Below are 23746 nucleotides of genomic sequence, written 5' to 3' on the forward strand. Positions count from 1 at the left end.
GGGATATACAACAGAAACCACATATAAAATAGATTTCCTTATGTTTTTTTCTTTTTCTGAAGTAATAAGCTGTTGTTGTTTTTTTATTGGACCCTGGCTTTCTCTTCAGCCCTGGAAACTCCATGCTGACACAAATGGTTGATTGATGCATGATTTTTTTCCACCTTACTCTGAAGTAGTCTATTGATTTCAGGAATTAAAACAGTTTCATTATGCTGATGCTAGATCGGGGTGAATGATATAATCTAACTGAAGAACAGTATAGTAAAATTCAGCTAATCTAGCTGAATTCCATGTAAGGAAGAACACATACTGGTGTGAATGTTAACTTTTGCAATCGCAGTTCTGCTCATGGTTGGACTTTCTCATCTCTCTTCCTGCCAGTTTCTTATGGCTCCTGAAAATCCACCCCATTTCAAGGATTGGAGACCCTCCAGAGTAGTTTGAGGTGTGGTACAAGGGACTATAGCTGAAAGGGGGAATCAGTCATGTTTGACTAAGAACTTGTACAGGACAACTCTAGATTCAAGCCACAGAGCTTTCACTTATTTATTTAGAAGAGAACAAACAAACAAACAAACAAACAAACAGTATGTTAAGCTTGAATAGCGGGCAGGATTGAACCAAATGAGACATTGATTCAGTGGTAATTTATGTTGCAATTGCTTTTCTTATCCAGTTTTAAAGTACATACTACCTAATAAAGACAACTTAATGCCTTGTTACAGGCATTAACGTGGGCAGCACGCCAAGGTCATAAAAAAGTAGTTTTCAAGTTGCTCGAATTGGGAGCTGATAAATCAATACAGACCAAAGATGGACTGACAGCAGGAGAGATTGCAAAGAGCAACAAGCATTCAGAGGTACTATTTGGTGTCAAGACTTGAGTTGAAATGTTTGTATTCATAGGTTGCTTAGCTACATTAGAGGCATAGTAAACATTAGAGCTGGTATAATAATTCAGTGATAAAAAGCCTTCTAGTCTGTGAAGAGTTAAAGCTATTCATGTTGGCTCATGCACCACAAAGCCAGGAAGTTGGAAACCAAAGCTGATGCCTTAACGTGTGCTCTGAGATCAGCAACAATATTATTCAATATTGTACATTGTGGTTGCTTACGCCTTGCTCTCTCTGGATCCACACATTTTCCTAGTCTTTCAGACCCCATTCCAGATGGGGACCACGGGGTGCCTGGGGCTAACAAAAATTTCCCACCCCGCCATGATCCTGCATTTTGTTTGCTGTTCTGAATTTGGAACTGCAACATGAAGAGATTTCTACCACCGGGCATTCTGCAAGAAATCTAGGGTTGCTTTGTAACCTGAGATGCTGGGTGATAAAATGTGCTGGGTGCTATGGTATTGCAATTGAAAAGAATTGTCAAGTGGAAGGGTTAAACAGCCTCTTCCAGCACACAACTTTTGTTTGCTTCACATTGCACTTTCCCAACACTACTAAACAACAGAAAAAATGTGAGGGCTCATGTTTGTGAGCTCAGTTGTCTGCCTTGATGTTCTGTGTAAGTCCTTGTGATTACCTTTTTGGGGCAGAGGGAGGAGTGACATTGGCCTGCAAATGCACTGACATGTAAGTAATGAATTAATTCCTACCTGTTCAGATTCAATATGTTCATCACCTCTACACTGCCAAAATTGCACCTTTTCTTGATGCTTCTGTATCTATGAAACGGGATTATTTTCAAAACCTATTCTCAGTTATATGTGCACATGACCTCACACTCCACATTCTGCACTGCACTCTAGAATGTTACAACAGTTACATGCAGCAAATTTTAAAGTGAAGCTTATGTTGAGCCTTGAGCTCCCTTCCCTTCAGTGTTCTGTCGGGCACACAGTCGGCATGCACTCTTGTTGCCTCTCTTACTAAGTAAAGCTCTTCTGATTTTCTGTTTAAAAAGATGGTTCGATTCTTAGGTTCATAGAGTTGTAGAATTGGAAGGGACCTCAACCCTCTGCAATGCAGTATAATACAGGCTGCCTCTTTTAAATGAGGCTCCGTGGAGCATGTGTGCTCTGTATCCACGGAGCCTCTTTTAAAGGACTCACCCTGTATAAAAGTGGCAAGGTTTGAACTATGTCCCTTTAATTTAATATTAGTATGGTGCAAGTAGTCATAAAGTGCATGTAGTTGTATTTCAGCAACATCATCTGTAAGACAGACCTTGCTGGTTCTTCTGCCTTCTGTTTTTTAAACATTCTCTGCCACTTAGTAATGAAATTACTGTATATCTTCATTCAGATTCATGCTTGAGTAACATTTCTACCCATGACAATCTGAATTTATTTCTACTGATGTGCTAATTTGGAAAAAGAAACTAGGGTCAACTGCCACAACACAAAGAGGAACAAAATTTGAAGCTGAACATACTTAGAAGGATTGATACTGAAAGCATACTGTACACACTTGATAGAAAAGTGACTTGCTCCATTTAAAGTAAAATAAGGCAGCTGAGGGACAGCTCACCACATTGTCAGTAAAAAAAGACTTAAGAGCAAGCAAAAGGAGATCAGGCATGGGGCTGAGGGAAGTCACTGAGATAAGGCAGGTGGGGTGTGTGCAGATCAGGTGTGGGGATGAGGGAAGGAGCAGCCGCTGAGATAGGTTGGGTGAGGGGAGGAGAGGAGAGGAAGCGGACTCACCACTGCATGGTTTGGTTGGGGGGGTGCATCAAGCCCGCTGTCAGCAGTGGCAGCCAACAAAGATGTACGTCCCCTGCTGACTGAAAAGAGCTGCTCCGTCTCAGTGCCAGGGGAAGGTAGTGCCATGGGGCCTTGAAGTGGGGGCAATCAGCTGCCCTGTTCTCTGTCAGCATGAGGGGAAAGCAGCGCCTTGCAATTAGCCACCCTGTTTTCCCTCAGCATGAGGGAAGGCAACTCAGATCAGCAGCATTATTGCGGAGATCATCGTGTGATATCAGCGGCGCTTTGAAATCTGCTGCCTTGTTTCCCTTCACATGAGGAGCGATACATTGCTGTGTATTGCCATGTCAAAATCATCATTGCGGTGTAATTTCAAAACCGATTTTGGCTAATATATTGAAAAATTGCACAGCGCTAAAACACCATAAAATTTGTGATATTACCATGCAGAAATGGCAAAAATTTAGTTGGGGAGGCAAGGGATGGGACTGTGGACCCCCAGGTGCGTTCTGTGTACCACCAGGAGTCCCCGGACCCCTAATTGGGAACCACTGGAGTCTAACAAGGTAGCTGAGTAGAAAATTTTCTGCACATTCTCACTATTACATAGCTGAAGTTCCAATTGGACTTAACAGTGTAACAGACCTATTAGTAGTAATTACAGGTAGGTAGATGTGTTGGTCTGCTGTTGTCGAAACAAAATAAAATAAATTTTAAAAAAATTAAAAAAATGCCTTCCAGTAGCACCTTAGAGACCAACTAAGTTAGTTATTGGCATGAACTTACGTATCTGAAGAAGTGTGCATGCACACGAAAGCTCATACCAATAGCTAACTTAGTTGGTCTCTACGGTGCTACTGGAAGGATTTTTATTTTATTTTATTTTGTTTAGACCTATTAGTAAATATGAAAAACAATCTGTCCCTTGATATAATATTAACAATTTATTTTTAATTATTCTCTTAGCTTTTTAGCTTACTTTCATTGAGTAAACACCCTTTCCAAGAAAGATTCAACAACCTGACTAAAGAAGAGGCTATTCACAAACTTCTGAAAGCAGTTCCCAATACATTTAAAAGCCAGAAAACCAGGTAAAAAATAGTGAATACTAATGTATTTAACTTTGAAAGTATTCTGCAATGAAAACTTTGTCCATTGGACAGTTTAAACACAGTACAGTACACCATTTAAACATTTAATTCAGTTCCCTTTAAAAACACTTCCATTTAAAACAGATACTAAAATTCAAGCTGCAGTCTCTTAGAGCTGCTCTGTTGTTAGAGAGAGGTTCCAGCAATTACATAGCCATTTGTATGCCCATAAAATGTTTCAGGGTCATAGATGTACACTGTTGGTGGGATGGGTATCTTCGGCGGGGAGGGGGAGAGGAATGATTGATTCAAGGGCAAGCTTGGCTCTGCAAGATCCAGGGCCCCTTCATTCCCCCAACACCTTCCCCTCTCAAAAAGTATGAAAATCGTTGGAAATTGCATAGCTGTTGTCAGTTGGGAGGGAAATGTGGCGGGAAATTAGAATGTAGGTGATGGGAAACCACCCTAGCTGCTGGCAGGGCATAGATTGCCACCATGGATTTTGTTTTTTCCGCTGTCCTTCCCAAGAGTGCTCTGCTAGTTGAACTTTTTTATCTGTAGGATACTGTAAGGTACAGTGGTGCCTCGCAAGATGAAAAGAATCCGTTCCGTGAGTCTCTTCGTCTAGCGGTTTTTTGTCTTGCGAAGCAAGCCCATTAGCGGATTAGCGCTATTAGCGGTTTAGCGGCTATTAGCGGCTATTAAAGGCTTAAGGGATTAGCGGATTAGCTGCTAAAAGGCTATTAGCAGTTTAGTGCCTTAGAAAAAGGGGGTGGGGAGCGGAAAAAAACCCCAGGAATCGCAAGACATTTTCCTCTTGCGAAGCAAGCCCATAGAGAAATTCGTCCTGCGAAGCACCTCCAAAACGGAAAACCCTTTCGTCTAGCAGGTTTTCCGTCTTGCGAGGCATTCGTCTTGCGGGGCACCACTGTATTTGTGTATTGGACTTAGAGTTCACTCATTCCTTTGCCTCTAAGCAGCTATAAAAACCAGCTGATCAGGAAAATATTTTTATTCTTTTAGCAGAGATATAAATAATAACATGTATTTGCCTTTTAAAACTTCTGGTGTGATTAAAAAGACCCATTGCATGAAGGATGCGCAAATTAGCTATTGATAAGGGGTTTTTTTTGCCTCTGCATTTTTATACTAGAACCGAATTTAAATCAATATTTTTAATCAATATTTGAAAGGCAGCAACAAAATATGTGTCATTTTATTTCTTAGATTTGCTCCTGTTATTTATACTTTTATAATAATCAACCAATATATTTATAGTTCTTACTCAGCCTTTGGTGACCTGGAGGTGTTTTTACAAGGCCTTGAGCTTGAACACTTAACAGAGGTCCTGAAGGTAAGCTTTGAAAGCTGTGAAAACGTATATGGATAATGGCCTTGGATCTAATGGCGTCACGGGGCCTCTGGATTGGGTACTGACTCCAGGTTGATTGTGAGGCAGGAGCAAGGAAAATGGGCAATTAGATTTTTGCTCCTGCTTGACCAAACCAGTCATATCAACTTTAGCTCTCATTCTTCCTACTTCTACTCAGGGTAGTTTCTTGCATTTTATTAAAGCTATGAGATACGGGGTGGTGTCCAGTTGGGTTGTGTCTCTCTGACAGAAGGTACCAGTCAACAGAATGAAAAAGGATGCAATTTTTGGCTATTTCCCCCACCCACTTGCTCCCTCTTCAGAGCAGGTTTGGGGTGGGGGAGAGTGTGAGGTTGCAAGGGGAGGAAGAAATGGCCAAAAAAGTCTTCCTCTCTGTTGTCCTATTTTGGAGAATGTGCATTTAGGCTTCAGCACTAGACCCACTTGAGGCACATTGAACTTATGACTGAAAAGTTCAAAGATTGTGCAGAATATTTGATATTTTGTTGGGTTTATTGACCTGGGTGAAGGCATATGGGAGGGTGGATTATTACATTCTGATTTAGTGTGTTTCCTCTAATAAAATATTTTTGTTTCATACAGGAGGGAGAGATTGGTTTAAGGGAGCTTTTGACCATGGGAAACAAGGACTTTACACAGGTTGGCTTAATACAGATGTTTCTAATTTTTCACATCCCACAACATTTTTAATATTGATGTACATTTTAATTCGTGAGAATAGTGATGGTGCAGAAACTGCCTTCTTGTCTGATGGACCCACTATTGGTCTCATCTACACAATCTGCCGGAGCCTGTCTTCTCATGTAGGGGGAATTCCTAACTCACCTAGGGTTTGAGACCCATCAGCTTCCCTCATTTGGTTTAGCTGGCTAGTTGAAGCCGCTTCAGGGGTGTGGCTGCTGTCACATGTTGACAGCTTGTAGGAGCCAAAGTTGAGAGCTGAGTGCAGGGTAGGGACCAAAGCTACCCCAGAAGGAGAACAATGTGGTCCCCCCCCCACTAGAGGTACTACCCTTCCCCTTATACCCCATACACCCCAAGGGAAGTGGGGGCATATGAGGCTTGTCAACCTGGGAAGGTAGCCCATCCAGGAGAAGGAAAACTCTGATCCTAAACCTCCGCTGTCTTGTGTGATACCTTTGGGTTTAGAAGAAGACTAAGGAGAAACCCCTACCCAAATCTGTAGTGGAGTCCCTAAGAAGGTTGGATGGTGTCTTGTATGCTTCTTTCCGGCAACTCCGGCAGCCAAGCTGATGCTTTCCTTTGGACCACATCAGCGAGGCTAGTAGGAAGGTCATTGCCTGGGCAGCCCAGGACCTCCATACACACTGCCTAGGCTTGCACCCCAGGGAGGTCACTTCAGTGATGCTAATGCAGCCGTTTGACCTCACCCCCTCCATTGTCTCTTGGGGCAGATGGATGCCAACATCAAATGTGATGGCATTTGTGCAAGGAGGTACTTTGACTTCCTTTTTGGTGTTCCCTTCAGGGAAGAGATCATCTTGTCTACATGGTGTAACATAAATCAGTACAGTGGTACCTCGGGTTACATACGCTTCAGGTTACAGACTCCGCTAACCCAGAAATATTACCTTGGGTTAAGAACTTTGCTTCAGGATGAGAACAGAAATCGTGCTCCAGTGGTGTGGCGGCAGCAGGAGGCCCCATTAGCTAAAGTGGTGCTTCAGGTTAAGAACAGTTTCAGGTTAAGAACAGACCTCCGGAACGAATTAAGTACTTAACCCGAGGTACCACTGTATTAGCGCATAACCATGTGCTTAAGTGTTCATTTATAAACAATTTTATAACTACAAGGTTATAAAGCACTCTGTTAATTGTTTGGAAATAATATGAGCTGAATGGTGAATATGAATTCAACCAAGGAATTTCAGGTGTTACCTGGAAAATAGGCTTATGGAGCAATCCAACCCCCCCCCCCCCAATTGACAAGTTTGTTGTGGAGTGGTTGGATTAGTCAGACACTAATGTCACTTCAAATGCAGAGCTCGCCTTCTGCCTGCCAAACATACAAGGGGGTAGAAGTGCTTTAGGTAGGATCCTCAGCAGCAGAAAGCCCCCAAATAGGGTGTTCCGAGGGGGGGGGGGTGGCTAGACCAGTCCTGCTGCTACATCGTGTGACTTCATCAGGGCTAATGTGGGCCCGAATGCTGTACCAGCCGCAGGCATGCCCACCTACTCACTATGGCCTCTGTGCACAGCAGGGCTGCAGGTGTATTGGTCCTGTCTCCAGCCAGCCAAGTCTGAACCAGCACCAACCTCGCACAAAGAGGGTTTGGATTGCAGTGCCTTTTACGAAAAGACCCCCCCCCCCCCAATCAAATCACTTCATCAAAAGACCAAGCAGATGCTTCTTGTTTTGTGTAGTAGTTCAGTTTTTTCTTTGGAAATTAGTTGAAGTTTTAACTTACAGCTTGAAATTACAAATAAATACGTTGGATGATATGGATTTGCCCTATATGTATAATATTTATTGAACCTAGCTTGGTGAGATTGTAATACAGTTAGAGGATGCTCAGCCCTAAGATGCTGAAACTTGTTCTTCCATGATGTAGCCTTCGTGGACTTAATACCAAGCTTTTTGAGTTTTTAAAATCCTGTTTTATTCTAAATTTCTCTATTTAGATATTTTGATTTTTTTTTGTTTTGTTTTAGCTTGGAATTACAAATACCAGAGATCAGCAGAAAATCTTAGGTGCTGTTAAAGAAGTGCAGATAGAAAAAGTAAAGTTGGAAGAGTTGTCCAGCGTGGTGAATTTGGAACTCAGGTAAAGCAGTCTGATGGAAATACAAACACACACACTCTTTCGTAGTAGTGCAGACGACAAGCGTGTGTTGTGTTCCAAAACCCTGCTCACATAAGTGAAAATTGCGTAAGTGGGGAGCACTCTCTAAACACCCTTTAAATGCCCTCTATGTAGCATTCTGTCCAATTCAGATAGTAAATACTGTACAAAAAATATCCATAACTAGAATTGAAGCTCTGGGGCAGGCAGGAGGCTGGAGGACATGCGGGAAAGCAGTTGCTGCTGCTGTGATACCGCACACACCAGCTGTTATTTGGGGAGGCTGCGCAGCCTGAACAAAGCCTCACTGCGCCTTCAGTCTCTTCTCTGCCCTCACTGAAGTCCTCTTCAGACTCTGGAGAGGGTCTCCTTGCGAGCCATGAAGACTCTTTAGCTCTCTCCCTCCATTTCTTGGAGTGGATTACATTATTCTTTCCCAGCACTGTGCATATGTGCAGTTGCACACATGGGTGTGTGTGTGCCCGCAGTTTATTAGTTTTATTTGTCTGTGGCACCATGGCCATTACAAAACATACTGCTGGGACAAATACCTACAAACACAAATGAGTAGTGAATCTAAACTTCTGCTGGGACAGACACAAGGTGAGCGAAATAGAGGTGGGTGGAAACACATCAAAATCCCTGCTGTGGGTGTGGGAAATGTAATATTACAGCCCCCCAGATTTGTACAGTTGTAAAGTTCCCCAGCCGCAGCCATAGAATGATGAGTTTGGTCATATAGTTATTCCTCATTTTAAGAGCAAGTCTACTGTTTGCATACCTGTTTCACCTTACTTCTGTTTTTAAAATTACTATATGTTAGAGCAGGGATGAGGAGCCTCAGGCCCAGTAACTATCCAGCCCTCGGGATTCTCTCTTTGGAAAGAGGCTGTGCCCATCTGGTTACCTTCCCTTTGCTCAGGTCATGTCCCTAACCAGCCTTGCTTGTGATCCCACCTCATGTTCTTTTTTTAAAAAAATAAGTTTTTATTGGTTTTCTTTTCTATCATTACAAACACCTCATGTGCTTTTTGGCTGGCTAGAATACATCCTTGAACTGTGAGAGATGTGTGGGTTTAGGATGCAAAGGGTTTTTTGTGTGTATGGAAACCTCTGGCTTGTGTGGCTAGAATATAACCTACTGTACAAAGGGTAAGAGTTATGCCCACTTTTTGCTTCTGGCTATACCCACTGCCAGCATGTGTCCCCCAGAGGCACCTATGAGGGAGTGTGGCCCTTGGGCTAAAAAGTGTTCCCCACCCCTGAAATAGAGTATTAACTGTTTCTGTATAATTGAGTATGTAACTATTGTCTCACTTCATTTTTACAGTGGTGACGAGTTTCTTTCTTTCCTTGTGAAACTAAACAAACAGTGTATGCACCTTACAGCTGCTGTGCAAAGTGCGGTTAATCAGTTCCCTACAGATGCTCACAAGGTAAGCGTATGGCACTGTTAATATTGTTTTATATAAAATAGCAAACATATGCTTACAGTATATGTGACCAAAATGGGTCTATAATATATTGAAGGTCCACTTTAGATTTAAACCTGACAGAATTATAGTCCTCTTTAAACAAGCCCATTCATAGGGCCAGCATTGATTTACCCACTGCAGTTTGCCACATTAGACTTCTTTTGAGGGTCGCTTGATTCCTTGTCTTCCTGGGCTAGTGCAAATATATTAATCCATACTAAGACATTGCTGGTATACCTCTGTACACATCAGAGAACTCTTGCAGGGCACAACCAATTTTCCATTCCATATTTGTTCAAAGAATTGTTGATTTACTGTTTTGCCATTATAACAGACAGAAGGTATTAAGATATGTTCGCAACGATACCCGAAAACCAACTAACAAAAAAACATGCTTTGTGTAGCTCATCAGAACTGAGTTTAGTGGTGTTGTAAAAATGCTGTTCTAGTTGTGTATAAGCTACATTTCAGATAACTAATGCTATATTTCTTGTTAGTTGGTTCTTGAATGGAGTCCACCTCAGAAGCTTGCTAATGTTTGTGGAAAGCTTGTTTCCAGTGCTGAGGATCTGACTGGAGAAGCTACCAAACTGAAAAGCCTCATGGAAAAGGTATGCATGTTGTAAGACACAGAATGCACTCAAAACCATTACCAGAATATGGGCAACTTTTCTAGTACATATTGATTCATACAGTGTGATAAACCATAAGATTGCCATTGAATAGTATATTTGAATTGTAGATCAAATGTTTGTCAATCCCAGTCATCAATATAGGAGGGGGGGCAGACTAGTGGAAAAGGATAGAAATGAGGGACATTATTAAATATAATCGGCTTATTTTGAAATCTGAAGTTTCACAAACCTGTGCTCTGAATTGCTGGAGGGCTGCTCATAGCAAAAGTCCATTATTGTGTAGTTCCCGTTGTATGCCTTGAATTGATAATTTGGTTTATATTTGATAGGTCCCTTAAACCGCAAATTGTTAATTACATGAGGGTTTAATCAGCAAAATTGTAATGCTGTTTGGAGGGGGACTTTTGAAAGCTTTCTGTTTCGGTTTTAGTTCATTGTACTTTGTCCTGCTATTGATTGTGACAAATTGCCTATTAGTGTTTAAACTCAAATTTCCAACAAGCCAAAGCATGATTCTTGAAGCAAGTTGGTGTGTAGGTGGGTAGCAGTGGAAGCATGTGGAAGTTGGAAGCTAAGTGCATCTTTTTACCCCTCCATCCTGCCAGGTTGTTTTGTTTTTTCATTTGAGAATTGAGACTGAGAAAGTTGTTCCTATGGCTCCAGTATCTGCAGAGCAAACTTAAAACCATCTAAAGAGCAGATGGAACTGCATTAGCATGATAGTAGTTTAGATGGCATGGCTGCCCCACTATGAGTGGGCAAATCCCACAAGAAGGGAAGAAATAGTTTGGTTACTGAATGGTTCTTTTTGCCTGGACTCTGGCATTTTGTGTATTGTATGTTTGCTTATTCTCTTTTGGTTGTTTGTAATTATTTAATTTGCCATAATTATCGGAGGTGATTTTGTTTTACTGTTTTGTTATCAAATAGCAACATGTGAAAATGGTTTGTGAAGTTTTGTTAATTCGTTTTTAGTTGTACTTTGAATTGTTACATAATGGCAAGGCTGTAATTTTGCCATTACTATGGGTTGTAAATTTCTGAGTACAGCAGAGCTTTCCAAACTTTTCATGTTGGTGACACACTTTTTAGACGTGCATCATTTTGCAGCACAGTTTTACTAGCAAATTGGAGGTTAAACTAACCCTTCCAGCCCTGGGAGCAGAATGGGGAGTGTTAATGCAACACACCAACGCACTGCAGCTGACATACTAATGTGTCGTGACACAGTTTGGAAAGCTCCGGAGTACAGTAATGTAGTAATACAATATTCAAATAAAAAATGAATTGGTTGTAACCACAATTCTGGGTCCAAACAACGTAGCAAACTGTGGGGCAAGCGAGACCCAAAAGTAAAAGTCAAAAGTAATCTTTTGGCTGCTCAAGGGAGGGGAACACCCAAACCCAAGGCCCACTGCATCTTGGGTTTGTTGCAGTAAGTTATTGTTTAGATTTGAGAGCAGCCTCTGCATATATATGCATTGCTGTTGTTTAAACCACATTCTTAGAAGTATAAATTTCTAAATTTAAAATATAGTGTACTGTGGTGTAGACATCTAACATTCTCTTTTCACCCAACTCCATGTATTTTATCAGCTGCATGATGGACAGAAAGATGATCCTTGCCGAATACAACCTTGGGTGGAAAAACGCTGGTGGAAGAAGCCTTTTGTTAAAATAGTAGCAGTAACGTTGGTTGGGTCTGGTTGTGCCATCTTTATCATGAAGTTAACTTTAAGGAAGAGCTGAGCTGGGAGTCATACATAAAACAACTTGTAAATATATTTTCCAACATCTTGAATTACAGCTAAATCTGTTATTTGTATTAACTTTCATGGTTTCAGGAGTGTCAGTTTTATAATAGTAAAAGCATTGTAATTTCCATATATTTGCTTCATTGTTTTTTGTTTTTTTAATTATAGAATCTCTTCTCCTTGGCTCCATTTCTGTCTCCTTTTCAGATACCAATCAGGAAACTATGCTCTTTATTGCCAGTTTATAGCATGTTCTCCTTCACAGGACAGCCAGAGATGTGCAGCAAGGGGTTCCCTTAACAGGGATAGATAACCTGCTGGCTGCAAGCAACTGACATTTCTCCTATTTTGTGAATGATGAGAGAGACCGTTGTTGCTTTGGCCACCAGGCAGCCAGTTCAGTGAGGAGTTCTCAAAGGGGGCAGTTTCCCAACTGGTCCCCATATCATGGGTGCTGGCTGGCATTATAGGAGATCCCTCCAAAGGAGGTTGCAGCAATGTTGGGTGGAGTTGCTGGAACTCCCATGCACAATTTCTCTGTTTTCTCTTGCTGAGAGACATTATAACAGACTCTGTTATTAATTATTTAATTTGCTGTAATTTTTGGAGGTGATTTTGTTTTATTGTTTTGTTATCAAGTAGCAACATGTGAAATGGTTTGTGAAGTTTTGTTAATTTGTTTTTAGTTGTACTTTGAATTGTTACATAATGGCAATGCTGTAATTTTGCCGTTACTATGGGTTGTAAATTTCTGAGTACAGCAGAGCTTTCCAAACTTTTCATGTTGGTGAGACACTTTTTAGACGTGCATCATTTCGCAGCACAGTAATTCAGTTTTACTAGCAAATGGACCGCCATGAGAAGAAGGCTATGTCTGTGGTGTGCTGAACTCTCCCTGAGTGTTGGCCAAAGTGGAACTGGAGAGACATGGTAGGCAGGAAGGTGGAAATGGTCTCTTCCTTCTCTGAAACACCTCAATGACTGCCAAAAGTAAGGTGCTTCGTGTGAGGGGCTCAAAGAGGCAGCCTTGCTACTCTGTCTCATGTCCATTCCTTTAGCAGGAGGCATGCAGAGTGGAGGACCAAAGAGTATTAGGGTCTATCACTATCTTTTTAAAAAATAGCCTATAGACCTATAAGCTGCTCCCAGGCAGTAGCTCAGGAACAGAAAAGCTACCCGGCTCTTCTCTAGAAGGCAGAGCCCAAACCTGGAAGGTGCTTTCTCTCCAGAAAGGACATAATTCTCTCCCCCCCTGCCCCCTGCTTGATTGGCTGTCTTCTTTCTGTTCCACTGTCTTGCTGACCAAGAACCAATTGGCTTCTGTCCTTTGTAAATTTAATTTATTTTTATGTCAAAAAAATCTTGGTTCTTGTATGTGCCTATTTGGATTCAATTTCTTTTTGTAAAAGCATGGCTTTACTTAAAAAGTACTGCATATTCCTAAATTCCTGGGGGTTGGACTCGGTAATCCTCAGGTTCCCTTCCAACTCTTTGATATGATATTACATCCTGATATTACATCCCTACATCCTGATTCCTAAGTAGCATTTTTCCTTTATTGAAATACTTATTTGGACCTGAAGGTTTGTACTGGGTGCTAGATCAGAGAGACAGTGGAGATTCTGCTGGTAGCCCATCCACCTTGGTGCCGTCACAGAGAAGGCAGTTTGCATCATGGCATGGAAAACCTCAGAACATTCCTTCTTTGGGATGTCATTTCCCAAGCAGAAGCTGCCTTGATTGGACCTGCTTGGGATTTCCTGGTTGTCATGATAGTCAAGGGGCTGGCTCAGAAGTCACAGAGCCCAACACACATATCAGGTCATACCTTAGATCTGCGTTTTTCAACTGGTTGGTGGTTCAGTAGGAGGTTGTAGTGGAAAATATCCTGTTGTCTGTCATGGGCAGACCATGAGCAAGGTTTGAAATGCTGATGACAATGCCACCTGCAGCAACATAGGACTCTTGAGCCCTTGGGACTTAGAATCTGATGAATTAATTAATGCTATGTGGGATCTTCTGACTGACGTGGCTGCTGCTTGTCTTGGAGTCCTGGTACTGCTGAGGAACAGTGAGATAAAGAAGGCTACCTGCACAGTTGCTCCTGAATACCCACTCTGGAGCAGTGGACCTCAGCCCTGTGGTTCATGGAAGAGCTCCTACTGGCTAAAGTAGACCCAGTGACAACTAGAATGCAGTCTCATACGGAACACAACAGAAAGCAGGTAAGAACACAGTATCATGCCTTTTGTCCTAAAACAGTTAAGCCAGTAAAGCGAGATGAGCGCTGCAACCCCAGAGTCATCTGCGACTGGACTTAATGGTCAGGGGTACCTTTACCTTTACCATGGGAGGGTGGGCTTGGTTTCTGTAATACACTACTGCAGGGGTGTGCCCCCAGATATTGTTGGGACCACAACCCCCATTATCCCTCTGGATTGGCCTTTTATCCAACTTCCAGTCCTCTACTGAAAGAAATATTTCACAGTGAATGTGGATATCACATATGTAATTATTAATTTCTCGCTGGAGCTGCCTTTAATTATAGGCATCTCGTTTGTGCTTTTTTTTCTCCAAGGTGCTTGTTTTATTCCATATCATCTTCATTCACACTTTGGCCAATCCTTGTTTCCCTTACAGCTTTGCCCAAATCCCGCTTCCCCTCACAATTCACCAATACCACCCCTCCACTTACAGTTCACCAGTCTCCCCTTCATCCTCATCACCTACCCACCCCCCACTGATGTAGGAAGGAAAGAGGAAAAAAATACGCCATTTAAAATGTTGAGGCTGAAATTGTAGCAGGTTGAGGTGCGGAGCTACAGTGGTGCAGAGTGGTTGCTGGGAAGTTTCCAAGCCTGTCCTGGCTGTTCTCTGCTGCTTGCCTGGGGTTGCCCGGCTCTGTTCAGTCACCTGCCTGGGCCACCTACCTGGTCTGTTGTGATGCTGCACCGACAGCAATCTTTCAAGTCCTATTATATGCTAAGAAATGCTGAGATGGTAAAACGTACCCCTTCCCCAAAAGTGGTAGGCAGAATGCATTTCACTTTGGCAGACCTGAGACAACCAGCTCTTCATAGTAGTATGAAATCCGTTAAAGCAAGTCGGGCAGCTATCCGCAAATTCCTTGGGTATTTCGTACTGAGGCTAATTACCGTAAGTGCATTTTAATGAACCCTTTTCTTCTCAAGAAAGTGCATTATGTGCTTCAAGTAGTGTGTAGAGCAATGCCTTTCATGTTAATTACATTAAGGCATTTTGGATTTCTTCGTGGTTTATCTTGTCTGTGGATCAACCTTCAGCCACTTCCTGATGATAAACAAAAATCGCAACATTGGGGGCTTCTAGGCATGGAAGCTGTGCTCATTAAAGGAAACAAACCTGCCAGGAAAATCAAGTCCATCACCTGTAGATTTTGGATCCTTGCAGTGCTTTGACAGACCTCATGTTCTCCTTTACCAGCATGGATATATCCTTAGATAAAGATTAGTGAGGACACGTAGCAGGGCCTTCTCAGCGATGCCTGAAAAGAGTTCCTCTGCTCATAATCTTTCAGATAGTTGTGACCTTATTTCAGCAGCCATTTTGAGGTCACAGCCAGTGGATATTTAAATAACTGCACCTTTGTCCTGCACTTGGTGTTTCTTTTTTCCTTTTTAACGTGTTGCAAATTTGTAATATTTTGCAGACACTTTATTTTGTCATCCACCCTGAAAGCCCTTTCAAGTTATGGGATGTGATATACATTTAAATAGAACAAATTTAACATCGGCTAGCAGAGATGTGGAACAAGACTTTAAAGTCCAAATTATCTTTGAAAATGGTGGGTTGGATCCAGAAATCAATAGGACTGAAGTGCAACTAACAGTCTGAATCTATCCCCATAGGTACGGTGTAGCCTTATGCATACCTACTCACAAGTTAACTCCATGGAGATGAATGGTACTTGCTCCCAAATAAGTGAGTACAGAATAGCCACCTTAAAAATGCAGACTAAACATTGACCCTTGATGCACATATTAATATTTTGTATGTGAGTATGCACATGAAACACCCAAAATATTTTAGAATTATGTTTGGTAAATGGTTAACTGGTGTCCAGTTTTAACTTCATGTGTTTTTTTATTGTACAGTTTTGTGTTTTATTGCTGTAAACTGGTTAGATTTTTTTGAATGACAGAGCAGTATAAAAATGTCTTAAGAAACAAATTGATTAAATAAAAGGATACCCCTAACCAGGTAGGACCCGCTTTTCTGTGTCTCCTCTCCTCCTGAGGTAGCATTTACCTGATCCAACAGGGGCAGAATTACCCTCCTTAATGGAATGGCATAGTTGGGACTTACCTGGTCAGCCCCTGCCACAAGTTTAGGTTATTTAAATATCCCAGCAGCATGGGAGCAGCTCAGAAAAGCAGATAGGGCAATAAGTAAAGAGTTCTGATGTGAGGAATTTTTTACAAAGGCCTAACTCATTCATATTTCCAAAAACACTTTTGAATGTGGAGTTGAGATGGCAATTGCCAAGTGATTGATTGTCTATCCCAGGCTTGTTTCCCTTTCAGAAATAGTTGTCACTAAGGGCTGAGACAGATTAGTATTGTAGGTACGTGGGAGAGGAGTTGGACCCTCTCCACCCATGCCATTTTCCTCTCAATGCTACTACACCAGCTATATCCAAATGTGGAATGAGACTATTTGACTCCCTCCCTGCCCCCCAGCTTGACTACCTCGTTACAGTTTTTACTAATATTTCCTGGACATTGCAATAGAAGAGAGTATTGCTGCCATTAGCTGTAATGCAGGTGTACAAATATTGATCCTTTGCCCTGCTTACAAATACCCATAATTACTAGCAGCACAGGGGTCTAATGCACTGAATCAATATGGTTAATTAGCACTTCCTCATCGAAGGAGCCTAATAGTGCTTTAAAATAGTAAAAGGGGGGTTCCACTCAGGATTAAAATGGAAGCACATTGAGGAGCTTAGTGGTAGGAAATGTGAACAAAACAGTATTAAGACTATATTGCTGCAATACACAAAATTTATTTCCCCCCCAAAGTTTTTTTCCCCTTTTGTTTTCTGAAAGCAAAATAGAATAGAACCGAACATCAATGTATTTTGTACAACAACAAAAATTATAACAGACAACCCCATGAAGAGCTGAAAACTGCTTCCCTTTTTTAAAAAATCATGCTTTCTGGTCAGCAACAGTAAGTTGGCACAGAAAATGTCACGGCAGTCATTTCGGACTATTTTCCTTCAGATCCTTGTCAGCTGATGCCAGAGACTGGAGGGCAGGATGCTTTCCACTTTTTCCATCACAAAGTTCAAGGGGGCAAAGAGAGTGCTAAGAAACTGCAAAGCAAAAAAGAGTGATCACTTGTTGAGGAGAAGATAAAGTAGTTTTCTTAATACACATCTTGTTTTTTGCGAATAGTCGGTATACACATCAACTTTATGTGGGCTATGAGAGAGAGCAGCTTTCTGATTTGTATGCAAATGTCTTTTTCTCTGCTTTCTATTTAGTCGCTGGTTTTGATAATGTCTCTCCTTGTTCTAACCTGGGTTTTTATTTGCTTTCTCATTGTTTTCCCAAGATTCTGTTTTTTTCCTATTCTCATAGCATCTGTCATGCTATGTTGTCTCACACTGATGGAATTCACTTCCCTCTCTTTCTGCCCCTTTACTGTTCTCATCCCGATCTCTACTTCTTGGAAAGCTACTTTACCGGGCATGCTTCATGTACATTTTAATTATGTGTGGGTATGTTTTTATATTTCAGTCATTCTTGCCTCTGTCTTGGTACTGGGAAAGTCACAGTAGTTGGTAACTGGTTTTTAACATTGTGATATATCAGTAAATCATGGTATTTATCTGTTGCTGTAGCACGATGTCTGAAATGTACCGTATTTTTCACACCATAGGACGCACCTTGTTTTAGAGGGGGGAGAACAAGAAATTTTTTTTCTTCCCCTCTCTGCGCAGCGCCCCTTCAGCGAAGCGGCAGGAGGCGCTGCGCAGAGAGAGGGAGAATTTTCCCGCTCTTGTTTTCCCGCTCTAAAACAAGATGCCGTTTAAGGTGCCTTCAGTCGGCTACCTTGGAAGCCTGGAGAGCGAGAGGGGTCAGTGCACACAGACCCCTCTTGCTCTCCAGGCTTCAGGTTCCTTTCAACCTGCTCTTTGGGGCTGGCGGGGGGAAGCCCACCACCAGCCCCAAAGAGCAGGTCAGAGAGCAGCGGAAAGGCGCAGCGGAGAGGCTGCTGCCATAGTCGCACGTCACTTCTCCAGCTGGGAGAGGGTCGCGGGGCTATGGCTTCTTTAGCCCCCTGTGCGCTCTCCCAGCTGGAGAGGTGACGGGCGGCTATAGAGGTTCCTGTGCGTCACCTCTCCAGCCGGGAGAGGGTCGCGGGGGGCTGCTTTAGCCCCGCGCGCGCTCTCCCGGCTAGAGAGGTGACGGGCGGCTATAGAGGTTCCTGCCATAGCCGTGCGTCACCTCTCCAACCGGGAGAGAGCCGCGGGGCTATGGCGTCTTCACTCCATAGGATGCACACACATTTCCCCTTCATTTTTGAAGGGGAAAAAGTGCGTCCTGTAGAGTGAAAAATACGGTACCTCAGCCACTGCTTCCTTATCACCTTAAGTGAGGAAGAAGCAGCCAAGATACATCGCCCAACCCAATACTTGCTTGTGCAAGCAAGAGTGCTTGATCAGCTTTCTGCATGCCTCAGGTGTGGGTTCTGTTAGACGACTTCACTAAGGGGAAGGTAGCCTGCCTGACACCCCCCCCCCCCAAAGTGGTTGAGGCAGGCCCATATGCGTCTCTCATCTGCTGCCTTTGGAGGGTGGTGGGGTCAGGCAGGCTACCTCTTCCTTCCAGGAGAAAAAGGTAGCCCAGTGAATGAAGCCTGACACTGTGCTTTCGCCTGAGAGGGTGGGCTGCATCTTTTCTCCTGGGGTGGTTGGCCACTCCAGGCGTAAAGACGCAGTGTGCCCGCTCGGGCAAAAGCAAGCAGGAACCTTTGAGAAAGCCCACCCCTCTAGCAGCTCATATCCCCAATGCCCAGTGAGAGGAACAAGCTGCATCGGCCCCAGCAGGTGCTGGGGGTAAAACCATCTCAGTTTCCTCAGTGGGAGTGACAGCGATTTCAGCCCAGCTCATTGTGGGCTGGGACCAATGCAGCTTTTTCCTCCCTCTATTTCAACATCACGGTGTTGAAAAGCTGACATCCTCCAGACCTAGCGGGAAGTGTCCTGCCCCTCAGCTCTGCAAGCCAGAAGGGAGAGGGGATGGTGGAGGCGGCTGTTTGAGCAGGCTGCCTCTTCCTCCTGGTTAGTTGCCCCAATAGTGACTGGTGGGAGGAAGAGCCTGCACACCCACTGCCTCTTAGCTGATCAGTCCTTCCATACACCTTCAGCTCCCTTGAGCCAGAGGCATCGGGTCTGTGTGTGGCTTCCTTAAACTGATCGGCTGAGGGGCACGCAGCCTCCCGCCCACCCCTCAGCAGAGCAGTTTAAGGGAGGCTCCCCATGTTGAGAGGTGGCAGGTGTGCAGCCTTTGCACAGGTGGAATTTTTGAACTGCTGATACATTGCAGGGAAGGAGGTGTGATGTATCAGCAGCTCAAAAAGTCTGAAACCGGTATTGCGATCTGAACACCATACCGATTTTAGTAAATTCTGTGATTTTATTGCCCAGTAACTCTTTATGATCAGAATCCAGTGAGTTAGCATGTTTAAGATACGGAATTCTAAAAACGTTTTGAACTGGCCCTTAATTCTATTGACAGGACTATTACCAGGAGGGCTGTCAAAAATGTCTCATTACCCTTTATAACTACCGTATTTTTCGCACCATAGGGCGCACCGGACCATAGGGCACACCTAGTTTTGGGAGGCGGAAAACAAGAAAAAAATATTCTGAACCCCAGAAGCCAGAAGAGCAAGAGGGATCTGGCTTCTGGGGTAACCGTGCCAAGCCTCTTCAGGGCAGCGGGATGAAGGCTCCCCCTGCCCAGAGAGGCTGCGCAGGACTAAAGCAGAAGCCTGGACAGACGCGTCACTGAAGGGGCACTGCGCCTTCTCTCTCTCTGTGCAGCGCCCCTCCTTCACAGGAAAGGCGCTGCGCAGAGAGGGAGAAGGCGCAGCGCCCTTCAGCGAAGCTGGAGATGGAACAGAAGGAAACCCTTCTGTTCCTCCTCGGGCTTCGCTGGACAGGCGCGTCGCTGCGAAGCGGGAGGAGGAACAGAAGGAGTCCCTTCTGTTCCTCCTCCGGCTTCACACAACAGGCGCGTTGCTCAAGGGGTGCTGCGCCTTCTCTCTCTCTGCGCAGCGCTTCTCCTTCACAGGAAAGGCGCTGCGCAGAGAGGGAGAAGGCACAGCGCCCTCCAGCAAAGCTGGAGATTTTCCCCCCAGGCGCGGGGTTCGGGCGGGGGAAGCTCGAGCTTCCCCCGACCCCAGCCCATGGAACAGGCAACACTCCGCAAGCCGCGGGAGCCCAGCGGCGGGCTCCTGCGCCTTGCCGAGAGCTACCCAAGCGCGCCAGGGCTTAGGGATAAGAGGCAGCTCTGTGCAAGCCGGGGGAGCCCTCCCACGGCTTGCGCAGCGCTGCCTCGTATCCCGACGCCCCAGCGCGCTGAGCAGTCGCTTCGGGTAGCTTCGGGATAAGAGGCAGCTCTGAGCAAGCCGGGGGAGCCCTCCCGCGGCTTGCGCACAGCTACCCGAAGCCCCGGCGCGACTGCTCAGCGCGCCCGGGCTTCGAGGTGCAGGCAGCTCTGCGCAAGCCGGGGGAGCCCGGGGGGGGGGGGACTCCCGCGGGCTCCCAGGGCTTGCAGATAGCTTCCTGAAGCCTGGAGAGGGAGAGGGGTCAGTGTACACAGACCCCTCTAGCTCTCCAGGCTTCAGCGAAAGCCTGCATTCGCTCCATAGGACGCACACACATTTCCCCTTCATTTTTGGAGGGGAAAAAGTGCGTCCTATAGAGCGAAAAATATGGTAATTTTGTTTGAGAAGGCAAATGAGACCCATAAGAGCAGCAGCCATAAGTCGTCATACTAATAGCTACAACTTACAATATCAGTTTAAGGGAAGACTGGCTGCTTGCATCATGTAAAGAAAAGTAATAGTTTGCTGCTACCACACGTCACATCAAATAGACATGACTGCCATAAATGTGGCTGTATTTTGGCATGCAATATGTAATGCAAATTTTCCTTCTAGTACATTGTAATACAAAGAACTCTCACATATACTCCATAGCGTAGCTTTCCCTGAAAAGTATAGTTCAAACGGGTATTTAAATCAAACAGGAACATATTCCATTTAGTCAGCAATTTGAACCACTGCTGGTTTGTATGGTGTTTGCTTGTTCTCAGCTCCGTGATAAAAGGAATGAAGCCTCCACTCCATTTTTCATAAAGTTGCCAACATGTAACCTAGAATGAATGTTGTGGTAACCATACTATAAGGATCTACCACAACTTTGTCCTGATCCATCATGCTGTTGGGTAGAGTCTTAACTGGGGTCTCTTTACTGGGGTCTCAACAACAAGGGCCAACTGCAGCATAGGGGGAAAGAGTTTACTAGACAGCTAATGCACTTTGCTTAGGGACAAACTAAGAGTGCGTGGTTTGCACTTTTATGATGCCCTAATAGCTCGGGTTGTAAAACATAATTTATTGCAAAAATAGACCATATTAAAGTCTGTTTTCCTGCACAACGTTTAAAATATATAGTTACAGCACCCTCATAATCATAGCCCTTCAGACTGAATGTATAGCCAGAAACACAATTGTCACCAAATTTCATACAGTTCTATTTATCCAGTCAAACACATACACTTGATCCACCCAGAAAAGGGTCATGAGGAAATATTACTCACTGCTTTAGCGAAGACTCCCATGAGCTCTGGGAACTGATGTGTCAAAAGTGCCAGCATAGCTGTGAAGGAACATAATCCGGCAGTGAAGAGAATAAAGAAAGGAAGCTCTTTCTTGGGGTAAACTGAGACTTCATGAAATGCTGCATGGAAAATATTAGGAAAGAACAAACACAAAGGTAGGGTAAGCAAAATACATTATTTGAAACATTCTGGCTCTTAGTTCACTTAAGTATTCCTAGGGAGGTTCCTTTTTAAAAACTTTGTCACCTAAAATGTTCAACAAAAGAGCATGTTTGTTGAGCTTGACCTCTGTTGCTCTAACATATTCCTCTAGTTCCTCCTTTTCTTCTTTCTCTAGCTAAACCAAACATCCATCTTCATGTCAAAACTCATACAAGATTACGTATTATAATGGCTAGGAGCATTGTTTATTTTTCAATTATGTATAACAACAGTGGGGTAAAGCATTTCCCAGCCTTGATAGTTTTTTTATGGGAAGGGCACTTGGAGAAACAGCCTGTTTTTTAGTTACTTAGAAATTAAACAAGGGGAAAAAAGTTTCACTCTTACATGGAAGAAGTTCTCTGTCTGCTGTTTCTGTACAGATGGGGTAAGGGTAGAAAAGGTGCCCTTTTTCCAAAGGATAAGGGATCATTCTGAAAGCTATAAAGGAAAGGGAGGAACAGTCACAGTTTGAAGGTGACATAGCCATACATTGTAATGCACTTTAGATACAAGATCAATAAACTTTTCAGTTGCTAAAATAGTCACATAGGGCAATGGTTCCCAAACTTCCCACACACTCAAAAATTGCTGGTGGTCTTGGTGGACTGCTTAATGATTTTTATACCTGTTGTAGTAATTGTAATACACTGTTCTAGGGACTATATGATTTTTTTTGTATTTCTTATATTGTATTGTATTGTATTAGTTTGTCTTCCATAGTATTCATCTTATTGTTATACAACAAGAGCAATAGAAGAAGCAATAAAAATACAATTTAAACTCAATACGAATATTTACCGCAGACATGCTGTGGACTACCTGAATGAAGTTTGCAGACCACTTTGTGCTTTACAGACCACAGTTTGGGAACCTCTGATGTAGGCTCCCGTAATAATAAAACACAATCATGTAAACATCAAGTTAAGCTCCTTGTTATTTAAATTTGCAATACATATAATCCCTTCTCTCAATGAATCCTGATGTAAATAGTTTCCATCCACTTAGCCAAATTATTGAATTCTCCATGCATCTACTATTACATTCCTATTCAAATAAATATAATACAAAAACAGTATGCCTATTTCAGAACCCCAATATCCCTGCAACTTTAGGAGGAATTGAGATGTAAATGAAAGCAGCCAAGCACTGCTTTGAAGGAATACAGAGGTGCTATATCATCAATATTAACAGTGCAATTTATACATCTCTACTCAGAAAGAAGCCCTATTGAGTTCAATGGGACTTACTCCCAAGTAAGTGTCTATAGCAGTGGTTCTCAAACTTGTTTCTCTAGGCCACACTTTTCAGAATAAAAACATGCAAAAAACAACTAGGATTGTTCTCAGTATCATTTGATGCTCTTGCTCTCATTTTGAAAAGATAATCTATTCATAGTATGTAAATAAAAATAAAGATGTGATACGATACTACATTCCTCTTCTGCCACAGAACTCCTGTGCACATGCTTCCCTATGTATTTTGGCAAGCAGGATAACCTTATGTACATAAGAGAGACTCAATGCACTGAAGCCCCCATTTCTGCAAGATCAGGTACTAGCATGACTCAATCAATATTCTGTAGCCTGCAAGGGCTTTGCATATCAAAAGCAAATGAGCTATTGCATCATTTGGCATTCACCTGCCAGATGCTTCTAAGAAAGTGAGTTACTTACTGCCTTCCCACGTACAATGTAAGAGATTTAGTGCCCCCTCGACCCTTTTCCAGTGCTGAAGGTGAAAGAAAGCATAAGCTATTGCTTCACTGTCGCCTCTCTTCAAAATATGTTCAGGAGGCAATATCAAGCTTTTCATTTCTAGGAGATACTGCAACA

The 23746-nt window shown here is 43.2% G+C and overlaps 2 protein-coding genes across 4 annotated transcripts in view; one reads left to right on the forward strand and one right to left on the reverse strand.

Moving 5' to 3' along the window:
- ASZ1 (ankyrin repeat, SAM and basic leucine zipper domain containing 1) overlaps nucleotides 1-11943 on the forward strand; it is a 47667-nt gene extending 35724 nt beyond the window's left edge. For both annotated transcript variants that reach the window (XM_083399872.1, XM_083399871.1), the window contains exons 6-13: nucleotides 729-863; nucleotides 3626-3750; nucleotides 5029-5104; nucleotides 5726-5782; nucleotides 7817-7929; nucleotides 9278-9383; nucleotides 9920-10033; nucleotides 11654-11943. In XM_083399872.1, coding sequence (XP_083255998.1) covers nucleotides 729-863; nucleotides 3626-3750; nucleotides 5029-5104; nucleotides 5726-5782; nucleotides 7817-7929; nucleotides 9278-9383; nucleotides 9920-10033; nucleotides 11654-11806 — 879 coding nt within the window. In that variant the 3' untranslated portion in view covers nucleotides 11807-11943. The remainder of the gene's footprint in view (nucleotides 1-728; nucleotides 864-3625; nucleotides 3751-5028; nucleotides 5105-5725; nucleotides 5783-7816; nucleotides 7930-9277; nucleotides 9384-9919; nucleotides 10034-11653) is intronic.
- A 4892-nt stretch (nucleotides 11944-16835) lies between these two features.
- Nucleotides 16836-23746, reverse strand: part of ST7 (suppression of tumorigenicity 7) — a 96252-nt gene continuing 89341 nt past the window's right edge. The window contains exons 12-15 of one of the 2 annotated variants that reach the window (XM_083399797.1): nucleotides 23603-23738; nucleotides 22260-22352; nucleotides 21690-21829; nucleotides 16836-17167 (exon numbers count right to left, since the gene is read on the reverse strand). In XM_083399797.1, the coding sequence (XP_083255923.1) occupies nucleotides 17072-17167; nucleotides 21690-21829; nucleotides 22260-22352; nucleotides 23603-23738 (465 nt within the window). In that variant the 3' untranslated portion in view covers nucleotides 16836-17071. Of the gene's footprint in view, nucleotides 17168-21689; nucleotides 21830-22259; nucleotides 22353-23587; nucleotides 23739-23746 lie in introns of both variants that reach the window. The other variant, XM_083399796.1, reaches the window with a different exon arrangement.

The sequence above is a fragment of the Podarcis tiliguerta genome (genome assembly GCF_965153285.1).
Source record: "Podarcis tiliguerta genome assembly, chromosome: 10".
Lineage (NCBI taxonomy): Eukaryota > Metazoa > Chordata > Lepidosauria > Squamata > Lacertidae > Podarcis > Podarcis tiliguerta.